This window comes from Bos taurus, chromosome X (assembly GCF_002263795.3).
Source record: "Bos taurus isolate L1 Dominette 01449 registration number 42190680 breed Hereford chromosome X, ARS-UCD2.0, whole genome shotgun sequence".
Classification (NCBI taxonomy): Eukaryota; Metazoa; Chordata; class Mammalia; order Artiodactyla; family Bovidae; genus Bos; species Bos taurus.
In genome coordinates this window covers 71,200,036-71,215,343 of record NC_037357.1, presented here as the reverse complement: position 1 = coordinate 71,215,343, position 15,308 = coordinate 71,200,036, and the positions used below count along the sequence as shown (strand labels likewise).

At 36.2% G+C, this 15,308-nt stretch overlaps 1 protein-coding gene across 3 annotated transcripts in view; it reads left to right on the top strand.

The window, feature by feature from the left end:
• The window catches only part of SH3BGRL (SH3 domain binding glutamate rich protein like), a 128,019-nt gene extending 114,781 nt beyond the window's left edge, over window positions 1-13,238 (top strand). The window contains exons 3-5 of one of the 3 annotated variants that reach the window (XM_059883532.1): window positions 1,896-2,081; window positions 4,842-4,922; window positions 11,926-13,238. In XM_059883532.1, coding sequence (XP_059739515.1) covers window positions 1,896-2,081; window positions 4,842-4,922; window positions 11,926-11,958 — 300 coding nt within the window. In that variant the 3' untranslated portion in view covers window positions 11,959-13,238. Of the gene's footprint in view, window positions 1-1,895; window positions 2,082-4,841; window positions 4,923-11,925 lie in introns of those variants that run through there. The other 2 variants (NM_001035440.2, XR_009493454.1) reach the window with 2 other exon arrangements.
• Window positions 13,239-15,308: the final 2,070 nt, after the last annotated feature.

The following is a 15,308-nucleotide window of genomic DNA, read 5'->3' as shown; positions in this document are numbered from 1 at the left end:
AATCCCATGGATTGTAGCCACCAGGCTTCTCTGTCCATGGGATTCTCCAGGCAAGATTACTGGAGTGGGTAGCCATTCCCTTCTCTAGGGGATCTTCCTGATTCAGGGTGTAGTATTGTTACATTTATAAATTAAAGTTTGATTTTATAAGTTAATAAGGAAATATGATTCCTATTAGAAAAATTGGCTACAAATTTTGCTGGATTGTAAGTGATCTTTCAAAAAAGGCAATGGCACCCCACTGTGAGCACCCCACTCTTGCCTGGAAAATCCCATGGATGGAGGAGCCTGGTAGGCTGCAGTCCATGGGGTCATAAAGAGTCGGACACGACTGCGCAACTTCACTTTCATTTTTCACTTTCATGCTTTGGAGAAGGAAATGGCAACCCACTCCAGTGTTCTTGCCTGGAGAATCCCAGGGACGGGGGAGCCTGGTGGGCTACCGTCTATGGGGTCTCACAGAGTTGGACACGACTGAAGCGACTTAGCAGCAGCAGCAGCAGTAGCAGCAGTAAGTGATCTTTAAAGGAGGACATTCTGTACTCTGATCTAAATATCTTGTAGAGATTTCAGTTCCTATTGGGAGAAGTTGAGAATTTTTTTTTTCCTGGCGTTGTGTGATGAGAGATAAAATTACCTATAGTCACAAACATGTTAGAAGAACAGAATATGACCTCTGTTTATTCATGTATGTATGTGTATGTGGGGATACAAATCTAAAGAAAATTTGACTATATGAAAGTTTCTTTTTATTTTTCATTTTGATTTCCATTAAAAAGACTTTTTCTTTTGATTTTGTATTTTTGATGCTCCTGCTCCGTGAGTCTTTTTAGTGTAGTTCCATGAAGAAATATTTATTGATTGTGCTCTGCAGCTCAGAAATGTTTGCTAAATTTTAAATTTGGGTAAATTACTATAGATGTGTGATCAAGGTTCTAAAAGAAATGCATATCACGGAATAAACCTAAAAATATTAATTTTATTATTTTAAAGCCTTCTAGGAACGATTAGGGCCAGAGAAGGCAATGGCAACCCACTCCAGTACTCTTGCCTGGAAAATCCCGTGGACGGAGGGGCCTGGTGGGCTGCAGTCCATGGGGTCGATAGGAGTCGGACATGGCTGAGTGACTTCACTTTATTTTTTCACTTTCATGCACTGGAGAAGGAAATGGCAACCCACTCCAGTGTTCTTGCCTGGAGAATCCCAGGGACAGGGGAGCCTGGTGGGCTGCCATCTATGGGGTCGCACAGAATCGGACACGACTGAAGAGACTTAGCAGCAGCAGCAGCAGCAGGAACAATTAGGAGACAAAATAAGTGTATTATCTCTAAGATTCCTTAGTATTACATGTTAAGGGCTAATGAATGGTACAGGTACATTTCAAACTTATAAAAGCAGGCTTAGATCTTCTTCAGTTTCTATTCTAAATGATGAAAATTGAGGCATAGAGGCTTGAAACATTCTTAAGATTCATTTCTGTTAGCTATGTGATGCTTATTAAGACAGGAATTAGACAGGTCATTTGGGATGACTTCCAACAAGCTAAAATTAAGAGAGGTCTGTAAATACTTTTTAGTTAATTGCCTTTTATATTATTGATATGCATCAGCTAGCTTTTATTCTACATGATTAGATGTGGTAATTTCAGAGGAAAAAGAAAATCAGGTTGATAACAGGATCTGTGAACTGAAAGCTCTTCAATCCTCTTATGAGACATCACTGAGAACACATTAATAAAGAGGGAAAACCACATGTGTTCTGAAAAGCCACAAATCTTGATCTATGTATGAATTCATTTCTACTAGTTCATTAACACACTTTTATTAAATTTGAAAAATAAAAACAATAAAAGTTGTTTGTTCAACAATATAATTTCTTGTCCTTTGGGTCTTAGATTAAGAAAAAACAGCAAGATGTGCTTGGTTTCTTAGAAGCTAACAAAATAGGATTTGAAGAAAAAGATATTGCAGCCAATGAAGAAAATCGGAAGTGGATGAGAGAAAATGTACCTGAAAACAGTCGACCAGCCACAGGATACCCCCTGCCACCTCAAATTTTCAATGAAAGCCAGTACCGTGGGGTAAGGAACCAATTAAAATTCTTGTTTTTTTCAAATGTATTGCCTCAAACCCATTCTCTTTCTTTTACTTCCACCCCAAATCTCCATACAGTCATTTTTCCTGTTTATCCTTTGCATCCATCTTAGACATCTAGGGGTGTTTTGCCTTCTCAGTTCAGTTCAGTTCAGTCACTCAGTCATGTCTGACTCTTTGCAACCCCAAGAACTGCAGCACACCAGGACAGGCCTACCTGTCCATTGCCAACTCCTGGAGTTTATTCAAACTCATGTCCCTTGAGTTGGTAATGCCGTCTCATCCTCTGTAAGCCCCTTCTCTTCCTGCCTTCAATCTTTCCCAGCATCAGGGTCTTTTCAAATGAGTCATTTCTTCGCAATCAGTTGGCCAAAGTATTGGAGTGTCAGCTTCAGCATCTGTCCTTCCAATGAATATTCAGGACTGACTTCCTTTAGGATGGAGTGGTTGGATCTCCTTGCTGTCCAAGGGACTCTCAAGAGTCTCCTCCAACACCACAGTTCAAAAGCATCAATTCTTTGGCGCTCATCTTTCATTATAGTCCACCTTTCACATCCATACATGACTACTGGAAAAACTATAGCTTTGACTAGATGGACCTTTGTTGACAAATGTAATGTCTCTGCTTTTTAATATTCTGTCTAGGTTGGTCATAACTTTTCTTCCAAGGAGCAAGTGTCTTTTAATTTCATGGCTGCAGTCACCATCTGCAGTGATTTTTGGAGCCCTGCCCCCCAAAAAATAAAATAAAATCTGTCACTGTTTCCACTGTTTCCCCATCTATTTGCCATGAAGTGATGGGACTGGATGCTATGATCTTAGTTTTATGAATGTTGAGCTTTAAGACAATTTTTCACTCTCCTCTTTCACTTTCATCAAGAGGCTCTTTAGTTCTTCACTTTCTGCCATAAGGGTAGTTTCATTTGCATATTGGAGGTTATTGATATTTCTCCCAGCAATCTTGATTCCAGCTTGTGCTACATTTAGCCTAGCATTTATCATGATGTACTCTGCATGTAAGTTAAATAAGCAGGGTGACAATATACAGCCTTGATGTACTCCTTTCCCTGTTTTGCCTGCTGCTGCTGCTAAGTCTCTTCAGTCGTGTCCGACTCTGTGCGACCCCATAGATGGCAGCCCACCAGGCTCCCCTGTCCCTGGGATTCTCCAGGCAAGAACACTGGAGTGGGTTGCCATTTCCTTCTCCAGTGCATGAAAGTGAAAAGTGAAAGTTAAGTAGCTCAGTTGTATCTGACTCTTAACGACCCCATGGACTGCAGCCCACCAGGCTCTTCCATCCATGGGATTTTCCAGGCAAGAGTACTGGAGTGGGGTGCCATTTGCCTTCTACTCAGAGGGAAATGTATGAGTCGTTCACCAAAAAGTTATTGGTGAATATGTAAGTACAGACCAGAGCGTGATATTGTTTTAGTATGTTCACGAAGAAGCTGCTGTAAAGAGGTGAGCTGTTTTACTTATTTAGTTTGAAATTAGTTTAAAAAGAGGAATACCTTATTTTCTACTTAAAAGTAGTAAAGCTTTTATTTTGGTATCATTAATGAATTTTCTTTAAATTTTTAACTTATATATGGATTAGGGAAACAAAAGTAATTTTTACTTTGTGATTGATGATTTCAAGTATGCCATCTTGGTTGTTGATGACAAGTCAACAAGGAAAGTTATGACCAACTGAGACAGCATATTAAAAAGCAGAGACATTACTTGGCTATGGTTTTTCCAGTAGTAATGTACGAATATGAGAATTGGACTATAAAGAAAGCTGAGCACCAAAGAATTGATGCTTTTGAACTGTGGTGTTGGAGAAGACTCTTGAGAGTCCCTTGGACTGCAAGGACATGCCACCAGTCCAGCCTAAAGGAGATCAGTCCTGGGTGTTCATTGGTAGGACTGATGTTGAAGCTGAAACTCCAATACTTTGGCCACCTGATGTGAAGAACTGACTCATTTGAAAAGACCCTGATGCTGGGAAAGATTGAGGGCAGGAGGAGAAAGGGATGACAAAGGATGAGTTGGTTGGGTGGCATCACCAACTCATGGGTTTGGGTGGACTCCGGGAGTTGGTGATGGACAGGGAGGCCTGACATGCTATGGTTCATGGGGTCGAAAAGAGTCGGATACGACTGAGTCACTGAACTGAACTGAACTTCCCTTTCAGTCTTATTTCATGAAAATCTCATACGCTTCCTCCAAACACAACACAGATTTATTATTCTTATGGCCATGGGCATGCCTAGCTAATATCTGGTCATCCATTAGTTCTGAAGACATCTCTACCTTTTAAAATTATTGTTATTTTTTATTATTTTATTTATTTTATAATTATTTATTTTTGTTTTATTTGCATAAATAATGCAGGAGAAATAGTGGTGAACTGGAACAACAGTTTCCTACCAAAAATAAGCAACCTGTTACTGGCATATAGTTGGCTACTTTGGGCTGTGAAGAAAGCTACTTCCCCTGAGGCAGACTTACGTTCTATGCAGTATGAAGTAAGACATCAATTTCTGGTCTCACAGAACAGCATGTCTTTTAACCCACATTAACTGGGGCCCAATAAGCCTTGCCTCTTGACTGCTCTTTACAGAATTCTAGCATTATGGAAGTTAACTAACCTGTCTGCCCCCAAAGATGTTAAGCAGTCAGATCATTTTAAATTAATTTCCCCTTTTCCTTCCAACCAACAAAGGTTGCATATTGCTAATTCTTCATGCCTTCTTTTTATCAAGGATTATGATGCCTTCTTTGAAGCCAGAGAAAATAATGCAGTGTATGCCTTTTTAGGTTTGACAGCCCCACCTGGTTCAAAGGTATGATTCAGTTTTCCTTTTCTTTGTAGGCCACTTTATTGCTGTTTTTTTTTTTTTTTTTTTCAATCAGTAAAGTTTCCTTTAAGTACTCAGATTAAGCCAGAGGCAGTACAGCATAGCTAAAAGGAAATGCCCCTGCTCTGCATGCACTTAATCCCTAGTATGGTAAACAGATGTGCATAATCAAATACATTATGTATGTGGATAAGAGGTAGGCAGAGTGACTTTCCTGTCAAGCTGCCCAAGAAAGCAAATTTCTCACTGACCCATTCACAAATAAGTGGTTGGAAATTTTAAAGACTCCATTATCCCAGTTGTCATGTATGGGTCTACATAGACAGAAATCATCTTAGTTCATAGTAATCTTCTTGGCAGTATCTATTGTTTTTGTGTGAAAGCAAATGCCATAGTCATCTATTCAAATTTTAACTAAGAGCATCTGAGTCTCAAAACTGGTCACTAAATTGATGGCTGAATTTGGAAATTTCCCCCTGCCAATGACAAAATTTTTTGAATGGCAGAGTTCCCAGGGGAGACCATATAAAGAAAAAAGTCGATAATTAAATTGCCAATTTGAAGAAAAATCTCAAAGCAATGGACTTTAAATATGCCTTTGCTTTTTACCATATTTCTTCTCCACAAAGGCTAGTTTAATAAAAATGTGTGTCCCCTGCTGGCATTTTACATTTTGCTTTTAGAAGTTAATTTTATGTTAAACAGATTCTTCACACTCCAGCTCCTTCTCCAATTTTGAGTCTGTATTATTGTCTATGTTTTCACTAGAGACCATTTACAGGCATTTTTGAGCTACTATGAAATTCTGTTCCCTTGCCAAACTTTGTTTTACCATGGATAAAATGTAGTATCTTAGGCTTTATATAATTCAAATTGTAGGAAATCTTAGGTAAGGCATTTTTCTTTAAACAAGTTGTGTGCACGCTAAGTCTCTTCAGTCATGTCCAACTTTTTTGTGACCCTATAGACTGTAGGCCGGAGAAGGCATTGGCACCCCACTCCAGTACTTTTGCCTGGAAAATCCCACGGACGGTGGAGCCTGGTAGGCTGCAGTCCATGGGGTCGCTAAGAGTCAGACATGACCGAGCGACTTCACTTTCACTTTTCACTTTCATGCGTTGAAGAAGGAAATGGCAGCCCACTCCAATGTTCTTGCCTGGAGAATCCCTGGGACGGGGGAGCCTGGTGGGCTGCCCTCTATGGGGTCACACAGAGTCAGACACGACTGAAGTGACTTAGCATAGCATAGCATAGCATAGACTCTTTTCATGAGATTCTCCAGGCAGGAATACTGGAGTGGGTTGCCATGCTGTCTTCCAAGGGATCTTCCCAACCCAGTGATTGAACCTGCATCTCTTACATCTCTTGCCTTGGCAGGAGGGTTCTTTACCACTAGCGCCACCTTGGGAAGCCCTTAAACAAGTTAGTAAAACCCAAATTGTCTCTGATTTCAGTGCATATATTAAAGAAAGTATGAAAGGAAGGATAGCCCATTTTCTATGACTGATGACTTTCAGTGAAAAGTGGAAGTTATTCATTCATTTATTCATTCAGTAAATATTTACTGAGTGTCAATTATTGACTTGATATTGATGGTAGGGCAAATACAGAGAATACAGCATAATCTCTATCTTTAAAGTGTTTATAACCTAGAGAGGGACATGTATGCAGATAATTATACAATGAATATGTCTACAAATAATTATGATATACTGTGGTAAATTCTATATGATTCATATGAATAAAGTTTAGTAGGCATCCAGAAGAAATAATCATAAATTACTATTAAGGAGTTTGGGGAAGATTTCACAGAGGAATTCACATTTGAGCTATTAGGGATTCCAAAATACTGAAGTAACACTGTCTTTCACAGAGGTTGCAGCAGGAACCACTGCATTTGGATATAGCTGCACCTGATGGTATATTTGGGGAGCAGCAGTGTGGTGTAGCATGAACCTAGTATCAGTTCAGTGCAGTTCAGTCACTCAGTCGTGTCCGACTCTTTGTGACCCCATGAATCGCAGCACGCCAGGCCTCCCTGTCCATCACCAACTCCCGGAGTTCACTCAGACTCACGTCCATCGACTCAGTGATGCCATCCAGGCATCTCATCCTCTGTCGTCCCCTTCTCCTCCTGCCCCCAATCCCTCCCAGCATCACAGTCTTTTCCAGTGAGTCAGCTCTTCGCATGAGGTGGCCAAAGTACTGGAGTTTCAGCTTTAGCATCATTCCTTCCAAAGAAATCCCAGGGCTGATCTCCTTCAGAATGGACTGGTTGGATCTCCTTGCAGTCCAAGGGACTCGAAAGTGTCTTCTCCAACACCACAGTTCAAAAGCATCAATTCTTTGGTGCTCAGCCTTCTTCAAAGTCCAACTCTCACATCCATATATGACCACAGGAAAAACCATAGCCTTGACTAGATGAAACTTTGTTGGCAAAGTAATGTCTCTGCTTTTGAATATGCTATCTAGGTTGGTCATAAGTTTCCTTCCAAGGAGTAAGCGTCTTTTAATTTCATGGCTGCAGTCACCATCTGCAGTGATTTTGGAGCCCCCCAAAATAAAGTCTGACACTGTTTCCACTGTTTCCCCATCTATTTCCCATGAAGTGATGGGCCCAGGTGCCATTATCTTCGTTTTCTGAATGTTGAGCTTTAAGCCAGCTTTTTCACTCTCCACTTCACTTTCATCAAGAGGCTTTTTAGTTCCTCTTCTCTTTCTGCCATAAGGGTGGTGTCATCTGTATATCTGAGGTTATTGATATTTCTCCCGGCAATCTTGATTCCAGCTTGTGTTTCTTCCAGTCCAGCATTAATAGGACATATTAAATAAAATAAGATGCATTAGGAGGTGAGATTGGCTAGGAAGGTTGGGACCAGATTATGAATGCTGTGCTAAATACTTTCAACTTCATCTTCTAGGCATGTAAAAGCCATGGTGTGGGATGAGGGAAGGCAATGAGGTGATTATATCTGTATTTTAAAATGTGATTTGATCTTTGTGTTAAGAAAATAAATTTCGCAGCTCTGTGGATTGTGAAACATTGAATAAATGAGATATTAGAGTTGGGCTGACCCATTAGAGGGTACGTTAAGAGTCCAGAAGAGAAGACCTAAAGTGGGACAGCAGCTATGGAAAAGAAAAGTTGGATTTAAGAGGCACAGAAAAATCACTTGTGATAGAATTTGGCAGTTTACTAGATTCTTGTGTATGAAAAGAATTGGGAAGGATTCAAGCAATCTCTAAGGCTTCTAACCTGAGTGATTGGGAAATAAAGCGAAAGTCATGGAGGAAACAGAAAAGTGAGTGATCCAAGGGAGGGGTTAGTCTTGGAAAGGAGAGGGTATGTAGTTTTCTTCTGAGACTGGAAAAAATGAGGAAAGAAAGATGAAAATAGAATTTTTAATGTGCAAGGGAGTTTAGGGAAGTTCATATTTGAAAATGTTTTTTAGTATGAGGTAGGAAGAAAAATCATCTGCTAGGAAGAATGGGAAATTCATTGAGAATTGAAAGTATTCACTTGCTGAAAATAATAATAATAATAAGCTAAAGAATAGGCTAAAACCATGGATGGAATGATGGCTTAGCAAGATGAAAGGCCCAGATGAAGTTAGAGCTGATGAGCCCATTATGAAGCCAGTCAACTTATTTATAGTGTTTTTTTCATCCTTGTTTAACCCTAGAAGTAGGAATAGAGTAAATGAACAGCAGATATTATCAAGGATTGAACTAGAGGGAGCTGATAGATTGGAATAACAAAAAGCTGTCCAGAATTGACAGTGGAGTTGAGGGTAGATTGGTAATAGGGAGACTTTAAATATTAGTATTTAATAGGTTTTTCTCAAGATTAAAAGTGATAAATTTTATATCAGAAGAGTTTTCCCCTTTAATTTAACAAAACAATAAGTCTTCCAGAAAGAACTGGCTGAAAAGAAAGTATAGAAAATAAGATATACAGCTAAGTAACCCACATTGGAAAAGTGCAGTCATAATAAAAGAAATGTGATAAAAGTAGATAGAGTACTCATCTGTGAAGTTAACACATATAAAAGAGTGACAATGTTCAATGCTGAGAAGGGTGCATTGAAACATATTCTCTCATATATTACTGATGATGGTATAAATTGGTACTACTGTTTGAAAACCAAAATGGCAAATATATATTAGGGACCTAAAAAATGTTTACAATTCTTCATCCAGTAATTTTACTGGGTATTAAAGCCTATTGAAATAATTTTATACATGGAAAAGGCTTTATGAATAAAAAAATAAAAATGTTATTTATATCTTAAGAAATTTGTAAACAAGTTAAATATCTAAAAATAGGATCAACAAAAATGGTTTATCCACTTAATGAACTCATGTTCTCATTAAAAAATGATAGTTTGTGAAAAGATACATTATAGTGAGCTACAGAATTCTTTTTATTGTATAATTAACATTCTAATTACATTTAAAATATATTTATAGGGCAAAAGAGAATAGAATCATAACTAATAATATGACTATTTTTCCCTTTCTTTTCCAAATAATTAAAATACATTCTCTTTATATTTAAAAATTATTGAAAGCCAGTGCACTGGAAAACTTGTTATTTAAAAGTACCCAATAGCAAATAGTTCCATAAAGCAAGGAATCCTATTTAAGAAAATTATTTTTTTATTCTTTTGAATATTGGATGCATTTCAACATAATATATAAAGATATTTACTATTTACTTTTTTTGCTATTTACTATTTTATTAATACAAACTATAATTTCTTAGCACTAGCATTTCTTACATTTCAGTAGAGTTGATAGTTTTTATATGGAATAAAATAACTGATATATTTTTACTAAAACATAAAAATCCAGTGATGTGGAAAAGCCATGTTCACTAACATGTTGAAGGACCAAAACATGCTGGTTAAAGAAGTATTCTCACTGACTTTGAACCACCTGGCTCTAGGGAGAAGCCATGAAAATCTGCCTCTACTGTGAGATTTAAAACATTCCCATTTCTACTAAATCTATTCCATTTTACTACATCTCCAAGGGAAACTGTATGTTAATAACATTTAGCTGTGGTGTTGATCTTGTTACTTTCCACTTAATCCAGAAAGTGGAAAGAAGAAAGGTAGGAAAAAAATATGGATATCTGCAATGAACCAAGCACTGAGCTACACATTTCACATTCATCTCATTTTATCTTTATTCCACCCTTAAGAGCTAGGTATCCTCAATGCCATTTTACAGAGAAGGAAACTGATACTCAGATAATTTAAGTAATTTGACCAAGACTACATAATAATTGAATAACAGATATGGAATTTGAGCCCAGGATTATATGACTCAAAACCAATGCATTTATAGAATGATGTTTATAGTGGGAGTAGAGGTAAAGAACACATCATATTCCTATTTCCAAAGCTCTCTGGTTGATTAAATAACTCGTGATTCTATAAATACTAGACACTTACTTTTACATAATAATAAAGCTTTTAGCACAATTTACATATTTTATGAATAAAATATATTTTAAAAAGTAAACAATTTTAATATATAGTATATTTTATATTTAAATATAAGTATAGTGTATTTAATATACTATAATTACAGGTTATATTTAAGAATATATAATATAGTATGTATATTTAAGTATATATAATATAATATACTTATGAGTAAATATAAGTATAGTATATATTTACATATAGTATATTAAATAGTATGTGTTCTTAAAGACAAATTACAAAGAATTTTTAATTGCCTTTTGTTTTGGATTTTTGTGCTAGTAATTTATTCCATTATAAAGGATAACTGAAAGCTACACAGTTTGTGACAAATTACAGTAAAGATTGATAAGTGTGACTTTAGGGAACTAGGCTGTCTCCAAAATACTAGTTACTCAGGTATTAGGTATTAGGTGATCGTAAGAAGAAGGACATTACATTAGTCACATAATCACATTTTTATACCTTTGCTTCCCCACCTATATATGCTAGGCCATTGAAGGGTTTTGGTATAAAATTCATTGTGCTGTGTGAGGAAATATTTAGAAGCTTGTTTAATAAAATGAAACAAAATACATAACGTGGGTCTAAGACATACTCATTTTGACAGCCAAACACTACCTTAGAAATTTCAAAAGAGCTTAGGACCGTGAGTCAATAGTGTATTACATCTGTTTTGTTAAGGATATATTAAGAATGAATTACACTGTCTTCTGGTTTCTTTCTATCATTTTTACTTCTTTTTTTTTAGTGGGGGGGGGTAAAAATGTAGCACCTTTTATTTTTCCTTTCTTCTGGTGTTAGCATCAGAGGCTTATTTTGGAATATTCAATTGCTTTCACTCCTCCTGATAGTCTATTAGAGACAGGTGTTTAGGTGCTGATTTTCTAGTATATATGATTTCTATAATTCAAATCTGAGGTTTCTTTCACCAAATTCACTCATGCCACCCATCTTTATTTCCATATATTTTTCCTTGAATTGTATTTTGTGTCGAGTACTATCTTAAGTGCCAGAGCACACCTATAGGTCAGAGTTCCTATGGTAGAAGTACTTACTGTCCATAGGAACTGCTATGAAATATAAAAACAGCATTTTAGCAAATAACACATTTTCTAAGTATCTTAAGCCTTAATTTAACAAAACTCAGCAGACTGGAAACTGTAGATGACAATGCTTTTGAACACTGAATTTTTGTGAAAAATCACTCAAAAAGGAAATTAGCTACTTTTAAATAAAATAGTAACTATACTTGACACAAGTGTAAATCATTCGCTTTTATGGAATTGTAGACAGTTCTCTATTACATCTGTTTCTAGGCAGAAGTTTCTATATTATAGTTTTTCTATTAAGAATTTTTAAGCCATCTTTTTCTGGGGCCTATTTTTCTGATTTTAAATATTCTTAGTGATTTGAAATAATATAGTTTACTTAAAATACACATGGATGTCTGTTTTATGATATTTAAATCTGTTCTTTTTTTTTTTCCATTTCAGGAAGCAGAAGCTCAGGCAAAGCAGCAAGCATGAATCTTAAATATTCTCCCTTAAGCATCCTAAAAAAGGAGTCTCCATTGCTTTTTATAAAATATCAAAATTATCATGGCTTCAAAAGAAATAGGCTTAATGTTGAAATAATTGATTAGTTTGTACTTTCACATGCAAACAGTTAAAATGAATACATAATTAAAATGTTAATATTGTGATGAGGAAAGTAGGAAATGAACATGAAATTTTAAGTAGGTGTCATGGAATACTACTGTTGTCTGCTAAGGCATTTTATGTACTTCAGTGATTTTAAAAAGCAAGTACCTATTCCCTTTTTTGGTATTATTATTGCAGTTTAATTATATCTGTATCTCTTCACTGAATAATTTTAAAAGGCGAGTGAGAATTTGTCTCTTGTTCCCAAATTGCCTCATTAATTTTAGTGAACAAAAGTCTGTACCTTTTTAATGTGAAATTATTGTGACTAAAAAGTAGTTGCAGTTAATGTTTATGATATGTCATGCATTGTAATTTCCTGTGGTATTTATAACATTCCCATTCCTTTGTAGTTAAAAGTTTAAAAGAGTTCTATGTACTGAATCACAGGTTTTCTAGGCTTCTAAATGTAGCCTTTCATTGCATATTTCAGTGACCAGAACAGATGACCTCCCACACACACAAAAAAAGATGTATTCAGTTGAAAAGTTTCTTGCTTAACCACAAAGTTTCTTGCTTTACTTTCATGCAATAATGTTGCTAAGCTGCTTGCCCTGGAAAAATATGCATATGTAGGTTATGGAAGTGGGATGACAAATAAGTTTAAAATGGCATCCTTTTCCAAAGAACTCAGACTTTTAATTAACTTTTAAAATAGATTGGAAATGTTTCCCCTTTTAAAGCAACTTATGATCATGAATGCCACTATCTCTGACATTTTTGTTTCAGCTTATTGTATGAGTGCATTAATCTAAGCAGAGAATCTTTTCTATGCCTTTATTCCAGTGAATACCATAAGTATCAGACAAAAGGATCAATTTTTTAAATATTAATTTTGAAAATTTCTTAGAAGACAAGAAACATTATGGCCTACATCAGCCAAAAGACATGTATATTGTGCTTTAGTTCCACACTACTATTGTACTTTGGTTCCACATTACTGAAAGCAGACACATTTTACTTTAAATTACTTTATCATATCATTTGATGTATGCAAGTCTGTGCTCTTTGCCAAAATCAACATATAATGAAGACATGGCTTTGTTAACTGAAATTTAAACTTGATGCAATGTTTTAAAATAAACTCAGTACTTTCAAAAACATAATTTTTGTGTTCATAGAGTTTCTAAATAGTGCAATAATAATTTTAGGTGGGTAATACACTTTTTAGATAGTGGGAAAGGAGAAAAGAGAAAATAACAGAAAACACGTTGAATACACTTTCTAAATTTCTCATTTAGGGCTCTGAATTTTGCAATATACACTGGAGTCAAACAAAGAATTATTTTGTGTACAAAAATATGCTGTGGAGAGCTCTAGAGTAAACAGGGTATTTTGTAATAAATTCTGGAAAATGCTAAAACATTTCTTTATCAATATTTTCTCCTGAGCTTTATTAAATGCAGATGATGATACTTGCAGTATTTTATGTGGGCATTTTTGCTTTTCTTTTAGTTTCAAATAATCAGTACTGTCAAAAACAGACATTCTTTAAAAATAGATGGCATTTTTGAGATATTTATATCTAGCGATACTGCTGCTACATATATATGTAAAGTAAAATGCTGAATTGAGTCTTTGCAAATTGAAATCTTTCTTTTTGTCAGCTGAGTACTATGTGTCCTATAGATATAAAAAAAGCAAGTGAAATTCTGAATATTAGGAAGTGCCTTCAAGACCATGCTGATTTTGGTCACTGCCCCCTGTACAATGTTATGAACCTTCTTCCATAGTTCCTCAGACACTCTGCCTACCAGATCTAATCCCTTGAATCTATTTGTCACCTCCACTGTATAATCATAAGGGATTTTATTTGGGACATACCTGAGTGGCCTAGTAATTTTTTTCTTACTTTCTTCAATTTAAGTTAGAATTTTGAAATAAGGAGCTCATAATCTGAACCACAGTCAGCTCCAGGTCTTGTTTTTGCCAACTGTATAGAGCTTCTCCATCTTTGGCTGCAAAGAATATAATCAATCTGATTTCAGTATTCACCATTTGGTAATGTCCATGTGTAGAGCCATATCTTGTGTTGTTGGAAGAGGGTGTTTCCTATACCCAATGTGTTATCTTGGCAAAACTGTTAGCCTTTGCCTTGCCTCATTTTGTACTCCAAGGCTAAACTTGTTTATGTCTCCAGATATCTCTTGACTTCTACTTTTGCATTCCAATCCCCTATGATGAAAAGGACATCATTGGGTTTGTGTGTGTTTGTGTGTGTGTGTGTTAATTCTAGAAGATCTTGTAGATCTTCAGAGAACCAATCAACTTCATCTTTTTCAGCATTAATGGTTGGGGCATAGTCTTGGATTATTGTCATGTTGAATGGTCTGCTTCAAAATGAACTGAGATAATTTTGTTTCTGAGATTGCACTCAAATACTGCATTTCAGACTCTTTTTTTGACTATGAGGGATATTCCATTTCTTCTAAGGGATTCTCACCCACAGTAGTAAATATAGTCATCTGAATTAAGAATAGCAAGGAGAGATAAGAAAGCCTTTCTCAGTGATCAATGCAAAGAAATAGAGGAAAACAATAGAATGGGAAAGACTAAGATCTCTCCAAGAAAATTAGAGATACCAAGGGAATATTTCATGCAAAGATGGGCTCGATGAAGGACAGAAATGGTATGGACCTAATAGAAGCAGAAAATATTAAGAAGAGGTGGCAAGAATACACAGAAGAACTGTACAAAAAAGATCTTCATGACCCAGTTAATTATGATGCTGTCATCACTCACATAGAACCAGACATCCTGGAATGTGAAGTCAAGGGGGCCTTAGGAAGCATCATTACAAACAAAGGTAGTAAAGATGATGGAATTCCAGTTGAGCTATTTCAAATCCTAAAAGATGATGCTGTGAAAGTGCTGCACTCAATATGCCAGCAAACATGGAAAACTCAGCAGTGGCCACAGGACTGGAAAAGGTCAGTTTTCATTCCAATCCCAAAGAAAGGCAATGCCAAAGAATGTTGAAACTACTGCACAATTGCACTCATCTCACACGCTAGTAAAGTAATGCTCACAATTCTCCAAGCCAGGCTGCAGCAATATTTGAACTGTGAACTTCCAGATGTTCAAGCTGGTTTTAGAAAAGGAAGAGGAACCAGAGATCAAATTGCCAACATCCGCTGGATCATTGAAAAAGCAAGAGAGTTCCAGAAAAACATCTA